The 16,989-nt window shown below is 41.2% G+C and overlaps 1 protein-coding gene across 1 annotated transcript in view; it reads right to left on the reverse strand.

Annotated features, from left to right (window-relative positions):
- Positions 1 to 2,433: 2,433 nt before the first annotated feature.
- The window catches only part of LOC143027582 (uncharacterized), a 53,039-nt gene continuing 38,483 nt past the window's right edge, over positions 2,434 to 16,989 (reverse strand). Inside the window, exon 2 of the mRNA XM_076188914.1 lies at positions 2,434 to 3,914. Coding sequence (XP_076045029.1) covers positions 3,218 to 3,914 — 697 coding nt within the window. The 3' untranslated portion in view covers positions 2,434 to 3,217. The remainder of the gene's footprint in view (positions 3,915 to 16,989) is intronic.

Here is a 16,989-nt window from a genome sequence, read left to right on the forward strand (position 1 = left end):
TAATATCTCCTCTGTTGTTACATTTTCGTATTCATTCTTCTGTTGTTCTCTAATTTTTCTGATTTAAATTATACTCTTCTAGATTTTTTCACACTTTTTGCTCTTTAATATTTCATTTGATATAATTCTCATTTGGCTTGGTTTTAGAATTTATTTTATCAAGCTTTTGTATATGATCCGACACGGTCTTGGATCACGTGTTGGACTCGTGATCGACAACTATTACCTTCACGGATGAGAGGAGGCTCCAAGTGCAGCGATGCAGAAGTAGAGACCAGAAGAAGAGATATGACGTCACGACTGAGGACCAGCCAATCAGAAGAAGAGACATGGCGTCACGACATCATATGATACGTAGTGTTCCAAGCAACGACGACATGACGTCACAGTCTTCTGCATTTCAATTCTTATAACAACGTATGATTTAACATTTTATTTGACCCAATATACATACATACATATATACATATATATATATATATATATATACATATATATATATATATATATATAGGTTCCCATATATCCAGAATCCACCAGGAAAAGGAAAAACACACGGAGTCCGAGCGCTTTCGTGATATATTCACATCCTTGATAATGTGAATATATCACGAAAGCGCCCGGACTCCGTGTGTTTTTCCTTTTCCTAGTGGACTCTGCATATTTGTGATTCACGTGTGACTTGTGAAATTTGTGCATATCTATCTATATATACTTATAAGTTTTTCTTATTCAGTATTTGAAAGTATAGCCAACTCCTGAGTTAGCATCTATGAGGCATAATGAGTTTATTAAAATATTACTAACCCTATAAATCATATGATGCGTAGTGTTCCAAGCAACGACGACATGACGTCACAATCTTCTGCATATCACATCTTATAACTAATGAAGTCACTCCCTTCGTCTACTGAATAGAACATTGTCTTAATAAAGATTTTATTGACCATTTTATTAACAACGTATAATTTAAAATTCTATTTGACCCAATGGGTCACGGGTGGTTTAGTATATATATATATATATATATATATATATATATATATATATATATAATATGCACACACATGGTTTTCGTGTTCTTAAAGGGCAAAAAATAACTAATCTTTCATTATTATCATGTATTAATATTCACAATCATAATAGATACAAGAATTCTTATTTACATAAATAATGATAACACATCTTGACTTGCAGTAGGACAACTAATGTACATACTTTTTGTCCCTCTTATTATTGTGATTGTTATCACCATTATTATTATTATTGTTATTATTATCATGATCATTGTGATCGTTTTCACCATCAACTAACAACAGGAAATCTATACTTTATCAATATAATCATAACTATCATTGTGCTAGATCCAACATTCAACATCTGCCGTGACAACACCGCTTCTGTACATACAGTAGAGAGCTTTAAATAATTTAAAGAAAAAGAAAAAATCTACATTGTACATCGTATTGAGAAATGTATATTGTATTAAATCTATGATACAATAAATCTATATTGTGCTGTAGGTGGTAACCGCTGGGGGTTTGATGTGTTCATGAATGATGCAGTTCAACCGTCTGTGTCACCAGATATAACGTCACTAAAATGACGTCACCAGAGATGGCGTCATAATAGATGTCACCGATATGACGTTTACGGAGATGATGACATTACTAAATATAACGTCATCATTTATGACGTCACTACACGAAGATCGAGATCTGAGTTTCAAGGATGACTCCATGTTCTCGAGGTTCTCCTTCATCAGACGAAGATTTTTATTTCTTTTATTTTTTTTTTATAAATATCACTTTCAGCTGTATTGTCTTTGTCCATCAGTCTGTACTCGTCGAATGGAAATCGTTTACATGGTCATACGTAACTGAACCAGTCTGTGTTATAGGATAACTGACAATGCTTTCTCCTATCTGACAAAGAACTGGTTCACGAACACAATGCAGCTGGTTGTTGTTTGATTCTGTCTTTATGATGTATTTAACAGCTGTGCGTACACTCGCTGGACAAAGCTGAACCATGTATATTAGATGATTATAGGTTCAGATGTTCTCAAACTTGGCACGACGGTTGTAGCGCGATGTACATATACTGTACAGGTAAAGGATGAGGATGAATGAATGCACTTAAAATTTAACACAATGTGACCACTACGTTTCTGAGGTGTGGACAATGGTATAATTCTTTATATGGTTGTATTTGTGTGTGTATGTTTCTGAGTGATATATATATATATATATATATATATATATATATATATATTATATATATATATAAATATATATATATATAATATATATATATATATAATATATATATATATATATATATATATATATAGCTAGATAGATAGATAATAGAGGGGGGAGAGTAAGAGAGAGAATGTGTGTGTGTGTGTGTGTGTGTGTGTGTGTGTGTGTGTGTGTGTGCGTGTGTGTGTGTGTGTGTGTGTGTGTGTGTGTGTGTGTGTGTGTGTGTGTGTGTGTGTGTGTGTGTGTGTGTGTGTATATATGTGTGTGCGCGCGTGTGTGTGTGTGTGTGTGTGTGTGTGTGTGTGTTTACTACAGCGACGGCTACGCATAGTCTGACCACGTGAACATAATGAATATGGCTTGATATGTGTTTGCACGCTTGACACGTTGACGACGACGCCTTAACAACACGGCAAAGAGATACGGGGGCGGGGTGGGGTTGGGGGACATGCACAATGAGATGTCTGGATGGGAGGCAGGTCAGTCTTAGTTTTGATGGAAAATATTCGTCCAAGACGTCTTGGTTTTGTCACTCGTTCTTCGTTTCTCTCACACCTGTTTTCTCTCTTTCTCTCTCTCTTTCTTTTGATGGGGTTCACAGAGGTTCTACAATGTACGCTGTTTCCATCAAGTTTCTCTTTTGATTCATCGGGCCAGCACGTGATCTTGGTTTCCTATGTGTGTCACCGACCGAGGGGATAGTTAAACTATTGGAGTCTTTCGAGTCGATATTTTACATTTCTTTTCTGCACTGGCGGTAAGAGGAGGAGGAAAAGGAGGAGGTGGAGGAGGAGGAGGAAGAGTGCACCCGTGATATTATATCCCCTTCAATCTTCCTTTGGCCCCGTGAGGCTCGGCATCGCCTCGTGGCCGCGAAGAAAAGCTGCGGACCAATTAGCCACCATGTCCAGGGGCGTTCCTCCTACTGCTCCCCTTCCTCCCTCGGCCGCCTCTCAGGTGGTGGAGTGGGTTTGATGGTGCAAGGACGGGAAAAGGGGGTGAGGGTGTGGGTTGACTAGGGGCAGTGGGTGATGCAAAGGGAACGGGTGCAGTAGGGGGTGAGGATGGGTGAGGAACGGGTGGGCAAACTTGAAGCTCTCGCCTGCTGCAGCCATCGAGGAGAAGGGAAGCGATGTGAGGGAGGAGAGGGGCGACGCGAGGGAGGTGGCAAGTGACGTCATCAGGGGCAAGGACGCAGCAGGGGGCATCAGCAGGGTCTTGTTGAATTCCGAGGAGCTGGAGGTCGCCTCCGAGGTCGGAACGTCGTGCTTCGTCAAGGACAACGGAGATGACTGCGGTGACGAAGAATGGGGCGACAACGAACTGGGATGTGGAGAGAGTGAATTCGGATGAGGAGAGAGAGAACTCGGGTGAGGCGACACCGAGACCGGGTGGGGCGATGCCGAAGAACCTCCTGGAGAGACGACGCCTTCTGTAGGAGAGGTGGTCGGAGGAGGACTTTCGGAGACTGGAGGAGGAGGAGAGTGGGTGCCAAGTGAAAGGTCCTCCTCGTCGTCGGTCTCGTCCAGGGGCGTGGGGCTTCCGGGATTGATGAGATCGTCGTCGTCATCATCAGCTCCTCCGTCACGGTCACCGTCGGAGGATCTGGAGCCGTTGGACGATCCGGTGCTTTGTTGATTGTGCATCATTCTGTGAACAAAAGGAAACCATATGTAATCTTGGGATAAAACTCAAAATTTTCTATAAGACTAAACCAGCGGGTAAAACAAAACCATATGTAATCTTTAGATAAAAATAAGAAATTTTGATAAGTCTAAACCAGCGGACAAAACAAAACCATATATAACCTTTGGATAAAACTCAAAAGTCTCGATAAGACTAAACCATTGGACAAAAGAAAACCATATGTAATCTTTGGATAAAGCTCAAAATTGTCGATAAGACTAAACCAGTGGACAAAACCAAACCAAATGTAATCTTTGGATTAAACTCAAACATTTCGATAAGACTAAACCTGTGGACAAAAGAAAACCACATGTAATCTTTTGGATAAAACTCAAAATTTTTGTTAAGACCAAACCAAGGGAGCAATGACAAGAATTTAGGGGGACCATTGGTTGCTATTACTAATTGTACCTTTATTTGAATATAGAAAATAATTCCATCATTCTGTCCTGGCAGAAGAAATATAATAAAAAAAAGGGTTTCTCTTTATCATTAGAACATAAGATTTTAAGATGAAGAAGAATGCAAGAAACCAGTTTCACGTCCATTACCATCTATCATCCCAATTCATAAAATTATCTAACCTTATGGAAGGGGATGATAGGTGGTAATGGACATGGAACTGCCTAGTGTAGGCCTTAGGGTCTCTTGAGGTCTCTTTCATATTATGTTCTTATGTTCTCATGATGGTATTATTATTTTTTTCTTTAAAAATATTAAACAGGCATGTTGAAAATTCACGAAGGTGGGGAATGGAGTGAAAAAGGCTGAGAACCAATACATTAAAACATGGAGAGACCAGGAAGGAACCAGTGACAGTGGGCCTCGAAGATGTACAACTGAACTGTCTATTTCCAAAACCCGTCGACTCCTTCCTCTTCGATACGAATAAAATTCTCGCTCGCAGCATCGGATACCTGATGTACGATGATTCGATGATTCATCTCAATAGTCGTTCTCTTTCACTCTGAGTAATAATAAACACAGAAAACGCGATCGAGCCAGTTCACAGAATTCGGGGGTCACTCAGCTATAACTAAAAAATAAATATAATCAGGACGCCAACGCTGGCATCCTCGTATACACATTTACGCTTCATGGCGTCTACGTAGGTGTCATTGCATGGAAGAGGTCAAACCACATACGCGACCCAAGTGATTTTGTTTAAGTAGAAACGACCTAAGTTACAACCTTTTATTTTTCAAATTTCCAAATGTCAAATCACCTTTGCGTCATATACTGAAAAGGTGAATGACGAACTAAGAGAAGTTCAACCTATACGAATATTAGATACATTGTTCAATTGTCTTTAGGGAAGTCTAGAATACTGTAAGCGAAGTCGTCTTTCAGTTTTTCAGATTCACAACATTTGACAAAAATCTTGAATGTGTGACGGATGTGCAACCCTGAGAGGCTGATAATCGACCTCGAGTGGCCCAAGATTTCTGTCAACTTAAGCTGTTTTTTTTTTTTTTTTTTTTTTTTTTTTACCTTTTCATAGATGGGCAGATGAAAACCGGCGACCATTTCCCTCTTCTTTCTACTTTTAGCCATTGGCATAGATACAGTCCCACTCTCACACAACATATGCAACTATCCAAAGTTTCTTCCCATAGAGATCTTTGGGAGAACCAGAGGACCGCTGCCAGGCACTGTAGGGCTGCGGGCATTCTACTCAGTGAAACTCGAGGCAACACTATTAATATTCGCTTTAGTTTAACGTTACAAACTCCCGCTCTAACGTAGGACGACTTTCAGAAATTTGTTACTTGATGATGATTCGGTTTAACGTTGCGAATTCCCCCCTATCAGGAGGCTAGGACGGTGCCCCTTACAGAGGACTTTGTAGCGTGGAATTGAATGAACCATGCACCTTGGTCTAACTCGCCGGCGGCAGGGCTCGAACTACCGTCACCTCGACCTCCGCCGCAAGTAGCGGCGCTCTAACCGTAAGATGAACAAAACCGCCCAACTCTTGAAGAGACGAGGTTTTCCTGACATGAAAAGAACCGCTTGCCACTGGGGAAGACTCGTCGAGTTCCCTCTCGACCACGTGTGCTAATTGAGGCTTAATGAAGGAGCTACTTAGCCTTTTGCGGACGAAAGGTTCCCCAAGTTAGCCAGAAAATAATCTTTAAATGTTAACCCAGACACTGCCCTCATCTGAATAAAATTGCCTGGCGCGCGTAACCTGCTACAATAGAGAGATATTGGTTTTAATCGAAACAGATTGGCAAAGATAACTTTCAGTTCTTTACAGGCGAGAGGTTCCTTTAATTCATTAAAGGAATCGTCAAGCCAGAACAACGTTCATGACGAGTGCCCTCGGAGGGTAGGAAACCTCATTCATGATACGATCTGGTCTTGAGGCCGCCGGGCAGATCCCGTTGAATCGGATCAGGATTATAATAACTTTGGACAAACCAAAAATCACTACATACACGATCCAGTCTGGTCGGATCCGACCAGATCTGTCTGGTGGCCTCCAGGCCCTAAGGTCCTAAAAGACGTTATCAAACTGAGCTATTTTTCCTTCAACTGTTGGAGCAGATTGAAGACTGCAGTTTTCGTGGAGGAATCTGATATGCTGGAGGAAAATAATTCTCCTCCAGCGTATCAAATGACATTCTATGTGTTTTTGTTGAGAAAACAAAATAGTTTGCCATATTGATTTCACGGAGGAGAAAGTTCTGGAGGTGGGCGGTACCGCCGATTAATCGGAGGTTGGAGGATAAACAGCTCAGTGTAAAAAACCCACAAGTCTTTCGCTGTTGGAGGAAAACGTTTACCAAAACGCCCACTTCACAGTTGTCGAAAATTAACTCTCTTGGTTGTCGAGTCTTCCGATTTGGATGTGGGACTTTTTCATCGCCCAAAACCCCAATTACCCGGTGTGTGACACTTCAGGCCCGTGCCACTCGACGTCCTGGCACGCGTGCCACCCCTTCGGTCTTTAGAAAGCGGGCGCTACTTGACGAAGTGGTCGGCACGTGCACGGCTCTCCTGATGCCACGGATTTTCGAAGAGCCCTCCGGTGTCTCTTGGACGCAACTTCAAAATGCAGTGATATAGACGCACGTTTCCGCGAGCCTCAGGGCCAAACAACAGAAAGAGAATTAAAAAAAAAAAAAAAATAGAAGAAAGAAAAAGTAATAACAATAATAACTTTGTCTCGAGGCCAAACATCAGAAAGGGAGTTAAAAGAGAGAGAGAGAGAAAAAAAAGAAGAAGATAACTTTGTCCCTGGTCCAAACATCAGAAAGGGAGCACAAAAAGCAAAGCAATGATAATGGCCCGAGGGTTAAACGTTACAAAGGGAGGATAAATAAAAAGAACAATAACAATGTCCATTGTAATTACGATTTGAACGAGTGCCGATGCTTGCATGTAATTATTTTTTTTTTTCGAAAACTTTGAGTGGCTGAACCTGTGGATGGTGACGTTATGTCCATTTTGTGGTAACTTAGGATCGTTTCACACGTATCGACTTTTCGCTGTGAGCCGTCCACGACACTACGTCGTGCTCTCAAATAACCTTAGGTGTATATGGACGCTTTCACCCACCACGACCACGTGTGAAATCGTCCATAGACACCCATAGTATTTGAGAGTATGACATCGTGTCGTGGACGGCACACAGCGAAAAGTCGATACGTGTGAAACGAGCTTAAATCGTCTGCAGTGCACTGAAACATCGAAACTTGATGGATCTTTTCTGGTAAGACATTCTTCTGTATCTAAGTCTAAATAAAAATATGGTATTACGGTGACACTTTGTCCTAAAAATATTCTTGAAAAAGCGCTTGGGTAAGTCGGGGTCAGGTGGTATTCTTCTTCTACTTCTTCTTCTTCTTCTTCTTCTTCTTCTTCGCGCTCTTCTTCTTCTTCTTCTTCGCGCTCTTCTTCTTCTTCTTCTTCGCGTTCCTCTTCTTCTTCTTCTTCGCGTTCTTCTTCTTCTTCGCGTTCTTCTTCTTCTTCGCGTTCTTCCTTGCGTTCTTCTTCTTCTTCTTCTTCCTCGCGTTCTTCTTCGCATTCTTCTTCACGTTCTTCTTCGCGTTCTTCTTCGCGTTCTTCTTCCTCGCGTTCTTCTTCGCGTTCTTCTTCGCGTTCTTCTTCGCATTCTACTTCGTGTTCTTCTTCGCGTTCTTCTTCCTCGCGTTCTTCTTCGGGTTCTTCGCGTTCTTCTTCGTGCTGGGGATCCCGTGTTGGGGTTCCGCCCCGAGGCCGAGGCCGAAGTGGAAAACGAGGGATTAGAGCGCGGAAAGCTGCGGCCGTAGGCCGCTGTTTGCGCAGCCAAGCTCCCGGCGAAGCCGGAGAGGGCTACTTTTCTTTCATTTTCTTCTCTGCATGGCTTTGAAGTTCATGATATAGTGTAATAGGATGTAATGCATTATATTAGTAAAAACTGCCATAACGTAAATGTATTGATATTTGAGCGATCACAGCACAGATGGATATCGATGTACGATGGCATATGTGCATTGCTTGATATTATGGTGAGACTATTCATCACATGCACGATACTGCTGAGAGACTGTTATTCAACAGAGATTGCCACTTCCTGCACTTGGACTCGAACCTACATTTCGAAATTTATAGTACTCCGCATCGGTATCAGTTCCCAACGCATTGACCCATCTCTTTCTTTTTCGAAATAGAAATTTATATGAAAATAAATTCCTGTGTAACGGAAAAATGGTCTACAATCTTAGCGTCATATAGTTGAGATAGTCTCAGTTTTGTCTAAAGATTTACTCGAATGGTCGGTAACCCTTTCCATCATTTTGGTTTGTGTCTCTGGAGTTTTGATGTTTATTCTCTTTTCACTCTGGTTCCTGAGGGCTCACCTCGCCCTTACTAAGTCACTCTCACTGCTTCTACCGGCATCGAATATTAAGCCAATAAACTCCCTCTCGACATCTTTTGTGCTATCCTTGGCATTCGATAACTTGTAAATCACTGTATTTACTACTAATTTTAGGTGCGAACATTGAATATGTTTTAGAAAGATAAGTACTAAAGGAAAACGCCTAGCACTTCTCAATCTTTATAAGTTCTCGTATATCTCTTTGTTACAAAGAATCCATCAGTGGTTCTCAAGGTATGGGTCATAGAGCCATAGAAGTACAAACCGAAAATTACTCATAGTGGATGTCTGACGAAAAATTATCTTGTCTGTGAGGCTAAAGCAGGGGTTCTCAAACTTTTTTGGTTGCGACCTCTACAGATTACTTCGATAGATTCGGGACCCACTCCCACTCCCAGCAATAAGGCATTTCTGTCACACATTTCCCTGTATCTGCTTGCTTGTCTTTTGTATGTATGTATGTACACCACTGACATGTACTAGACGGGTTAGGATGGATAGCGGAGAAAAAGGAGGAAGGGTTGCAGGCTCTCGCGACCCCTCTGGGGACCGGGACCCTCACTTTGAAAACCTCTGAGCTAAAGAATAGTAGGGCATAAGTGTGGGCTACGTGATGAAAGGTGTGCTGACAATGCCTGCCTGACAAAAACCCTTCAGTCGCATGAGGACTCGTGCATACTGAGTGTGGATGATGGATCCGTTAGGGTAGCACACGCTAATCCACTCCACTCTCATCCACCACTCTCTGTGACGTAGAAACCACTCAACACACTTTAGCAAATGACTATTAATTCAGTCGTTACAACACTTTCTTCACAAGCTTCAGTAATAGACAACGCGGGCGAAACGCTGTGCTCAGTCTCTGAAGGTATCATTCACTTGCTATTTGCAGATCCAATACACTGGTTGAACCATCATGAAAGGTATATGGACATAAAGCCCAAAGATAATCTACCACATTTAACGAAGAAAAATAATTTCAATGAAACACAATTTGGATTCTTACGCTTGGAATCGATGACTGACAAACGGGAATTTTCTGTACGTGAACGAAGCTATTTGGTGGTTTCCCCCTCAGACTCCCCTCGTTTTCTCCCCTCGCTCTTTACAGTAAACATGTGTAATGACGTGACGTTTATTCAATGGACCTTGTTACCCCCAGTGGGGTGTTAAAGGGCGATATTTCCGCCGCTCGTGGTCACCACTATCTCCCTTTTCATTTTCTCTGATTTCTTCTAATTTGATTGCCACAATGCTATAAAAAGCGCAGCGGTTCCCTCCGTGATTGCTGTCTCACACATGCTCTATACATTTTCGAATAATTGCTAATTGCGAGTGTTTATCTCTGGGTTTAGATTAACAGTGGCTCGCCTTGTGGCGATATATTTCTTCAATTCTCCCAGCGTACTTTTTCTTATTTTTCATCCCATCGCCCCGTCGCTTTTCATAGACATTATGTATGTCAACGTCTCATTATATCAATTGGCTCACTGAACGTCACTGTAGACGACTCTATTCAGGTTAAGGTAATGTCAACTCTTTCACGCAAACCATAAACTAGTTGCCTTGATTCGGAATAATTGTTTTATCTTCAAACATGTCTTGATTCGGAATTATTTTTTCCTCGAACTTGTCTCTGGAAATTCTTTGTGACTGTTTAGCGTTTCATAAGGACTGCAACTTGCTATCCATATATCGATCACAGTAATCTTTGCAAATGGGTTTAGGTGCGTGAATTCATCATTCATTTATCATATATGAGGAAATAATCCCCGAAACGAACTTCGACATATACACAAGCAAACGCAAGGCGATGCAAAAGAATTTGACGTGTTTGGCGCGCGTTCCGGCCTCCCCGAAAAAGAAATTCATCACTCAATATTTATTGTTTATTAATTAGCAAGACTAAAAATATCTTGCACCCGTAAGAAATCTGTTTTATGCTTTCATCGTTCCGCGCGCCCCCTCTCCCCCTCCCCCTCCCCCCTCTCCCCACTCCCCACTCTCCCCCCCATATTCTATAAATCGTCTCGCAATTGCTGAATTCGAATTAAATGTTTGATTACCAAGGTTTCCACCAAATTCATATGAAATACTGTTGAGGATTTTTCCTTCGTGAATGCATATACGCTTACACATTGAAAAAATAGGGATTTTATTTCCTGCTGCTTCCAGTTTTTGCTTGTCTGATTTTTCGAGCACGGTTGCATTTGATATTTCTTATATATTATATCAGTGACGGCGATTCTTGTTTAATTATAATCAACTCGTCATGAAAGATCTCAGGTTTTTTTGTCACATGTCTCTTGATGTGTCCGAACGTTTCAGTCCGTACAGAAGAGAAATAAATCTCACTTTTTTCAGCGTCGTTTGAAGTCATTTGATTAGTCTGATCGTCGCTCATTGGCCGGCGGAGGACCAATCAGCGATATTAAGAAAAAGACTCGAGCCTTCGTTTTGACTTGGGTGTTTTTAACAAGTGGGACTTAGGGGATTACGAGGGTCTGCCAGCACATTGGATTATGAGTGCCTGGTGGTTGGGTGGGTCTCATTCAACGGTGACAAGTATTGCGGGTGGGTCTCCGGTAGTTCTTTGACTGGGGAAAGGAAGTCTACTTGGTGTCTCTCAAGCTAAGACATTAATTTGTCGATTATATAAACACGCATGTAACAAAAGGTTTATCTATTAAGTCCATAAGAACATGATAGGGGGAAACTGCAAGAGACCACAAGAACACTTGGCAAATCTATGTCCATTACCACCTGTCATCCCCATCCATAAATTTATCTCATTTTCTCTTAACACAACCAACATTTTCAGCGCTCACTACATGGTTACTAAGTCTATTCCATTCATTAACTACTCTGTTGGTAAACCAGTTCTTGCCTATTTCTTTCTTAAACCTAAATGTGTCCAATTTATGTCCATTACTATGATCCTGCCCAGTGAAATAAAACAATAAATATTCATCAGTAGGGGAAAGGTTACGCGCCTCTTTTGCTCCCCCAAAGCTGAATAGAATCACCTGGGGCTGATTAGAATTGAAACAACAAAATACAAATACTTGAGGAACTGAAATGATTGCGAGATTTCATAAAGTGTCTTTCGAATAAATTCCAAGGCATTGTCTATTGGGTGCGGCAGCGTACTACAGTAGTCTCGCATTCGCTTAGTTGTGGGTTCGAGCCCCTCTCTCCTCTCCGATTTACAGCAGTGACTTACCTGCCCCACAACAGTTCAAGCGCATAATAGGGTAAAGGTGACGGCTTCGGCCTTCTAATGTAGGCTCTTCGCCATCTACTGGGAGAAGGACACAGATAATGTCTATTCGGACATACTGACATGCATGTGAGATGAGATGCTGAAATAGCTGTGATATGCTGTCAAGCTTTATACACTATTTTCATAGCCTGGATGTCTTTCATCCAGTCTTTCTCGCATCTAATAGAACCCATCAGATAATAACTCTCACGATTGATGGACGGATATGTCATCGCATTATTCAAGCCCCTCTGACAAATGACACCAGCTACAGCTGTTGTAAATTACATAGAAAAATACACCAATTAATGGTATTTTCATAAAAAGTTGTACTTGTAAGTTATTGCTCTACACATTTCTGGTGAGCAACTGGCGTTGCTATATTGTGAAGGCGAGGTCAGTCATCTACTCGTATTTCCATAATGTCTGACAAAACCCTTACTCACAGAATCGAAGATTTGATTTCAGGTAACACATATCATTCTTTGTGCATAACAGTACCAACTGATCACCTGCTGGCTTGCCTTCCCGTGTGTCAAATTACTTTGTTACCTATTTCATGAAGTAACACATGGTAATCCATAGTAATTCTAAAAGGGGTCTTATTTCCCTTCAGGCAGTGGTTCTCATTTTTTCCCATTTCCCCTCCTTCATGAATTCTCAACATTCGTGCGACTCCCTATCATCTTTCTCCCAAATCCCACCCAGCCCCCCCCCCAAATAAAAAATGTTGAAGAAGAGAAACCCTTTACTTTATTACAAAGCTGACAATCATAGTTATCGCATACTTGGTAGATTTTTGTGATATGCTTAACTCACATTACTGCGCTACAAATGAATGTCGGATACTACCCTAACAACAAACTTGTAACACCATGCCTCCCTATATTCTAGTCATGGTTCTCTTGGGGGTCCCCATGGTCCCCAGGTTGAAAACCACTGGCCTGTTGTTAATAGTTGCATGGAGTTTGCATGTAGTGTTACGAAAAGGGTTAAACAGCTCTAATCCTTAGTGTAAGACCCTATTCATGTCAGTTTTATTCCACACAAACTGATCACTTCACGGAAAAAAGAACAATAATGATAAGTATTAATAATCGTTCATTCCCATACTAGAAAAATGTTTTATCATAGGTTTCTTCTCATATGATATCCTACCAATTTCAATCATCTATTCTGAGAGTAACCCATATTTTCTTCAGAACCAGTAATAACTCTGAGATAGAAAAAAGTAATAAAGTAATAATCTGGCATGGAAAAGGTTAGCCAATAGAAATTGTAAGCCCATCAAATTCAGGGTTCCTTGAGCTGAGTTAAAAGACCCCATGTCTAGAAAAAAAATGTTAACAATGGATTCAACAGAAAATAATGTTATAACCCGTTGTATTTTTCCTCGGTATTGTGTTACTAAGAACACTTTATTGTCATCTCCATACATCCCATACCCATCCATCTATCACTATTTTCACGTTTGAACATCTTAATCGGTTTTCAGTGTGATTCGGTTTAACGTCGCGAACTCCCCCGTATCAGGAGGCTAGGACGGTGCCCATTACAGATGACAATGTAGAGTGGAATTTAATGAACCATGCCCTTGGTCCAACTCGCTGGCGGGAAGGTTCGAACTGCTGTCACCTCGACCTCCGTCGCAAGTAGCGACGCTCTAACTCGCTCGGCTAGTGAGCATCAGACCTTGTTCACACAAACGGTTTCAACCGAGGCGGTTCAGTGTAGGCGTTCACGCACATCAGCGCAGATTTTCCTTGACTATGCGGTACTGCCACGGTTTCCACGCGGTTCAAACAGTTAGTGTGAACAGGGCTGGAGTCAGTGTAGTTCACACAAGCACTGACTTTCCCGCAGTTCCCTTTTGTCTGTCAGTCCTCCAAATACACGATCACCTCCCGCTCCTTCCCCCCCTTCCACTCTTCCCTCCCACTCTCCCCCCCCTCCCAGCCATCCTCTCCTCTCGTTAGGAGAAGCTACGTGATTCGCCCATTAAGACGTGTTTCTTAATCGGTCGTTAATTAGGAAATTAGTAAGGAGGAGCGGGGAATTCAGTTAGGCGTCTTAACGAGAACCAGATGGATTAGGGCAGGTGGGTAATGAACGGTCACAGACAGGGGCTACGACAGATTTATTTCCGTCCTAATTGCATTTGTGGACTGTTAAAAGACCTTCTTGTGCTTATTGAAGCATGAAGCATTGTACGGTGATTGAGCGAATGTTGTACAAGGTAGATTTTTCGAGATGTACATGCAAGAATATTGTATGTACAAGATGTACTTGCAAGGAGGTTGTATGTACAAGGTATATATTTTCAAGATGTACATGCATGAAGATTATTTGTATAAGATATATTTTAAGATGGACATGAGAGAAGATTGTATGTAGAAGGTAGCTTTTCGACAAGGTGTTTTCAAGAAGTAGTGTACATGCAAGAAGATTGTATGCATAAGGTATGTACAAGATATAATATATGCAAAAAGACTGTGTACAAGGTATAATTTCAAGATGTACATGCTAGAAGATTGCATGTATAAGGTAGAATTTTAAGATATACATGCAAGAAGACTGTATGTAAAAGGTAGATTTTCAAAATGTACTTGCAAGAAGGGTGTATGCACATGGTAGATTTTCGAGATGCACTTGGAAGAAGAACGTATCCATAATGTATTTTCGAGACGTACATGCAAGAAGATTGTACGTATAAAGTAGGTTTTAATGATATACATGCAACAAGACTGTATGTGTAAGGTAGATTTCCAATTTGTACATTTAAGAAGATTGTATCTAATGTTTATATAGGAACAGAAGTATACCTATAAGTACAATATTTTTTAATAGTATGTATACGAGTATAATATCTATATAAGATATATAATGTATCGAAATTATATTCTAGATGATAATGCTCTAGCAAATAGGTATAATGAATGACATATGTATGTGACGTTTTGCACTCAGGTGAAGAATTACACTCAAGGTGAAGGAAAGTGAAGGATAAATAGAATTAATAAACTTTTCATCCGAGTTTGATAAAATCCTGCTGAGATGTGATACAGTGTATTAACACTGGCATTAAAACTAGTCGAAACTAATTTGCATCCTTCACACACTTACGTAGATGCCCACACAGCATTCGCCTCCCCCCCCCCCATACAATGCTAATAGAGACGAAACTCTACGAGTTGCGTTCTTGTCCTGTATACTATAATTAGGTAAATGTATTGGGCTAAACACAAACACACACGCCCGCACACACACACACACACACACACACACACACACACACACACACACACACACACACACACACACACACACACACACACACACACACACACACACACACACACACACACACACACACACACACACACACACACACACACACACACACACACACACACACACACACACACACACACACACACACACACATGTAGATATTCATAATGTGTATGTGCATTTGCGTGTGTATAATTGCTAGCCATGTTTTGCAACAACAAACGCGATTTTTGAACACTAAAGATTATCCGTTCCGTAATTCTTTACGATTTAATTAAAATCGAACTAACGTCCGAAACACTGTAATCTGCGCCATATCAGCCCGACGTTCCTGGGAAAGAAGTCATTATCGCATCATTCATGATATATACTCCAACAAGATAATATTGAGGAACCATTAGAGAAAAAAAGAAAAGAAAAAAATCTACAACAATATCATTATAGAACCCTTGTCGCCTTTATCCAAGACTTGTTTATTAGAATCAAGCCTATTTAGTATCGAGTCAGATACACAATTCTTAGTGTTTGAGTTTTATATCAAGAAGGTGAATAGCCTACGTCAGGAGGCGCATAGCTACAGCCATAGTCGTCACCTTTGTCCTATTAGCTTGGACTGTTGGGGCAGATAGTCAACAGTCGGTGAAGGGAATCTGAGAGGAGTGCAGTACTCGAGCCCGCGACATGGAAAATGCGAGGCCTGAACGCTTCTGATAGCGGCACGATTTTTGGTACAGTACTAATTGTGCCTCTGATTTGGCTACCTCTCTTAAAGTGGAAAAAGTTCTTGGTATATAGATAGACTAATTGTAATCTATAGTCCCTTGGAAAGACGAAGAAATTATATATATTTCTGGGCAGAAAAATACAGAAAACCACACACTAACCTTGCGTAATATACATCACGTGATACAGATACAGATTTAAGAAGGAAATAGGCAAGAAGTGGTTAACCAATAGTAGTTAACGAATGGAATAAACCTAGTAACCATGTAGTGAGCGCTGAAACAATTGGTTATTATAAGAGGAGATTAGATAATTTCATAGATAGGGATGTGAGATGGCAAGAGACTGCCTAGTGTAGGTTCTATGGCCTTTTGCAGTCTCCTCCATTCTTATGTTCTTGTGTTATTATCACTCTAAAGCTCTGATAACATTTCCGTCGTCGATATACCACCCGTCAAAAGTGTGCAAGACCAGCTCAACTTCACACACGATTACCCACATCTAAATACAAAAGCCACAGGTAATGAATCCCTCTTTAACATTCCCAGTACCGCGCCGCTTCCCACCGCCGTTTTGCCAATCAAATACCAAAGGCAACACGGCTCTCATATCCAAGAGGAACATCCTGAACCAGGCCAGCCTCCGTGTCCCCGGTCGCTCCCCCGTCCAATCGATAGTACTCAATCAACAGTTTATTCCATTCATTAAAGAATCGATTGTCGTCAGGGACGTACCTCAGTTCAGTCGGAACCTCAAGGTGAGGTTCGCCTCGCTTCGCTTCGCTTGTCTTCTTCTGACATACTGCGATGCTAATATTCCTTTCATTTATCGCCTTGGTGCCCTCAGGCTAGGAAGGAATTGTTTTGTGACATATTTCTACCTTCTTCTTCCGGCAA

This window comes from Oratosquilla oratoria, chromosome 8 (assembly GCF_046742065.1).
Source record: "Oratosquilla oratoria isolate Oo_2021 chromosome 8, ASM4674206v1, whole genome shotgun sequence".
Taxonomy (NCBI): Eukaryota; Metazoa; Arthropoda; class Malacostraca; order Stomatopoda; family Squillidae; genus Oratosquilla; species Oratosquilla oratoria.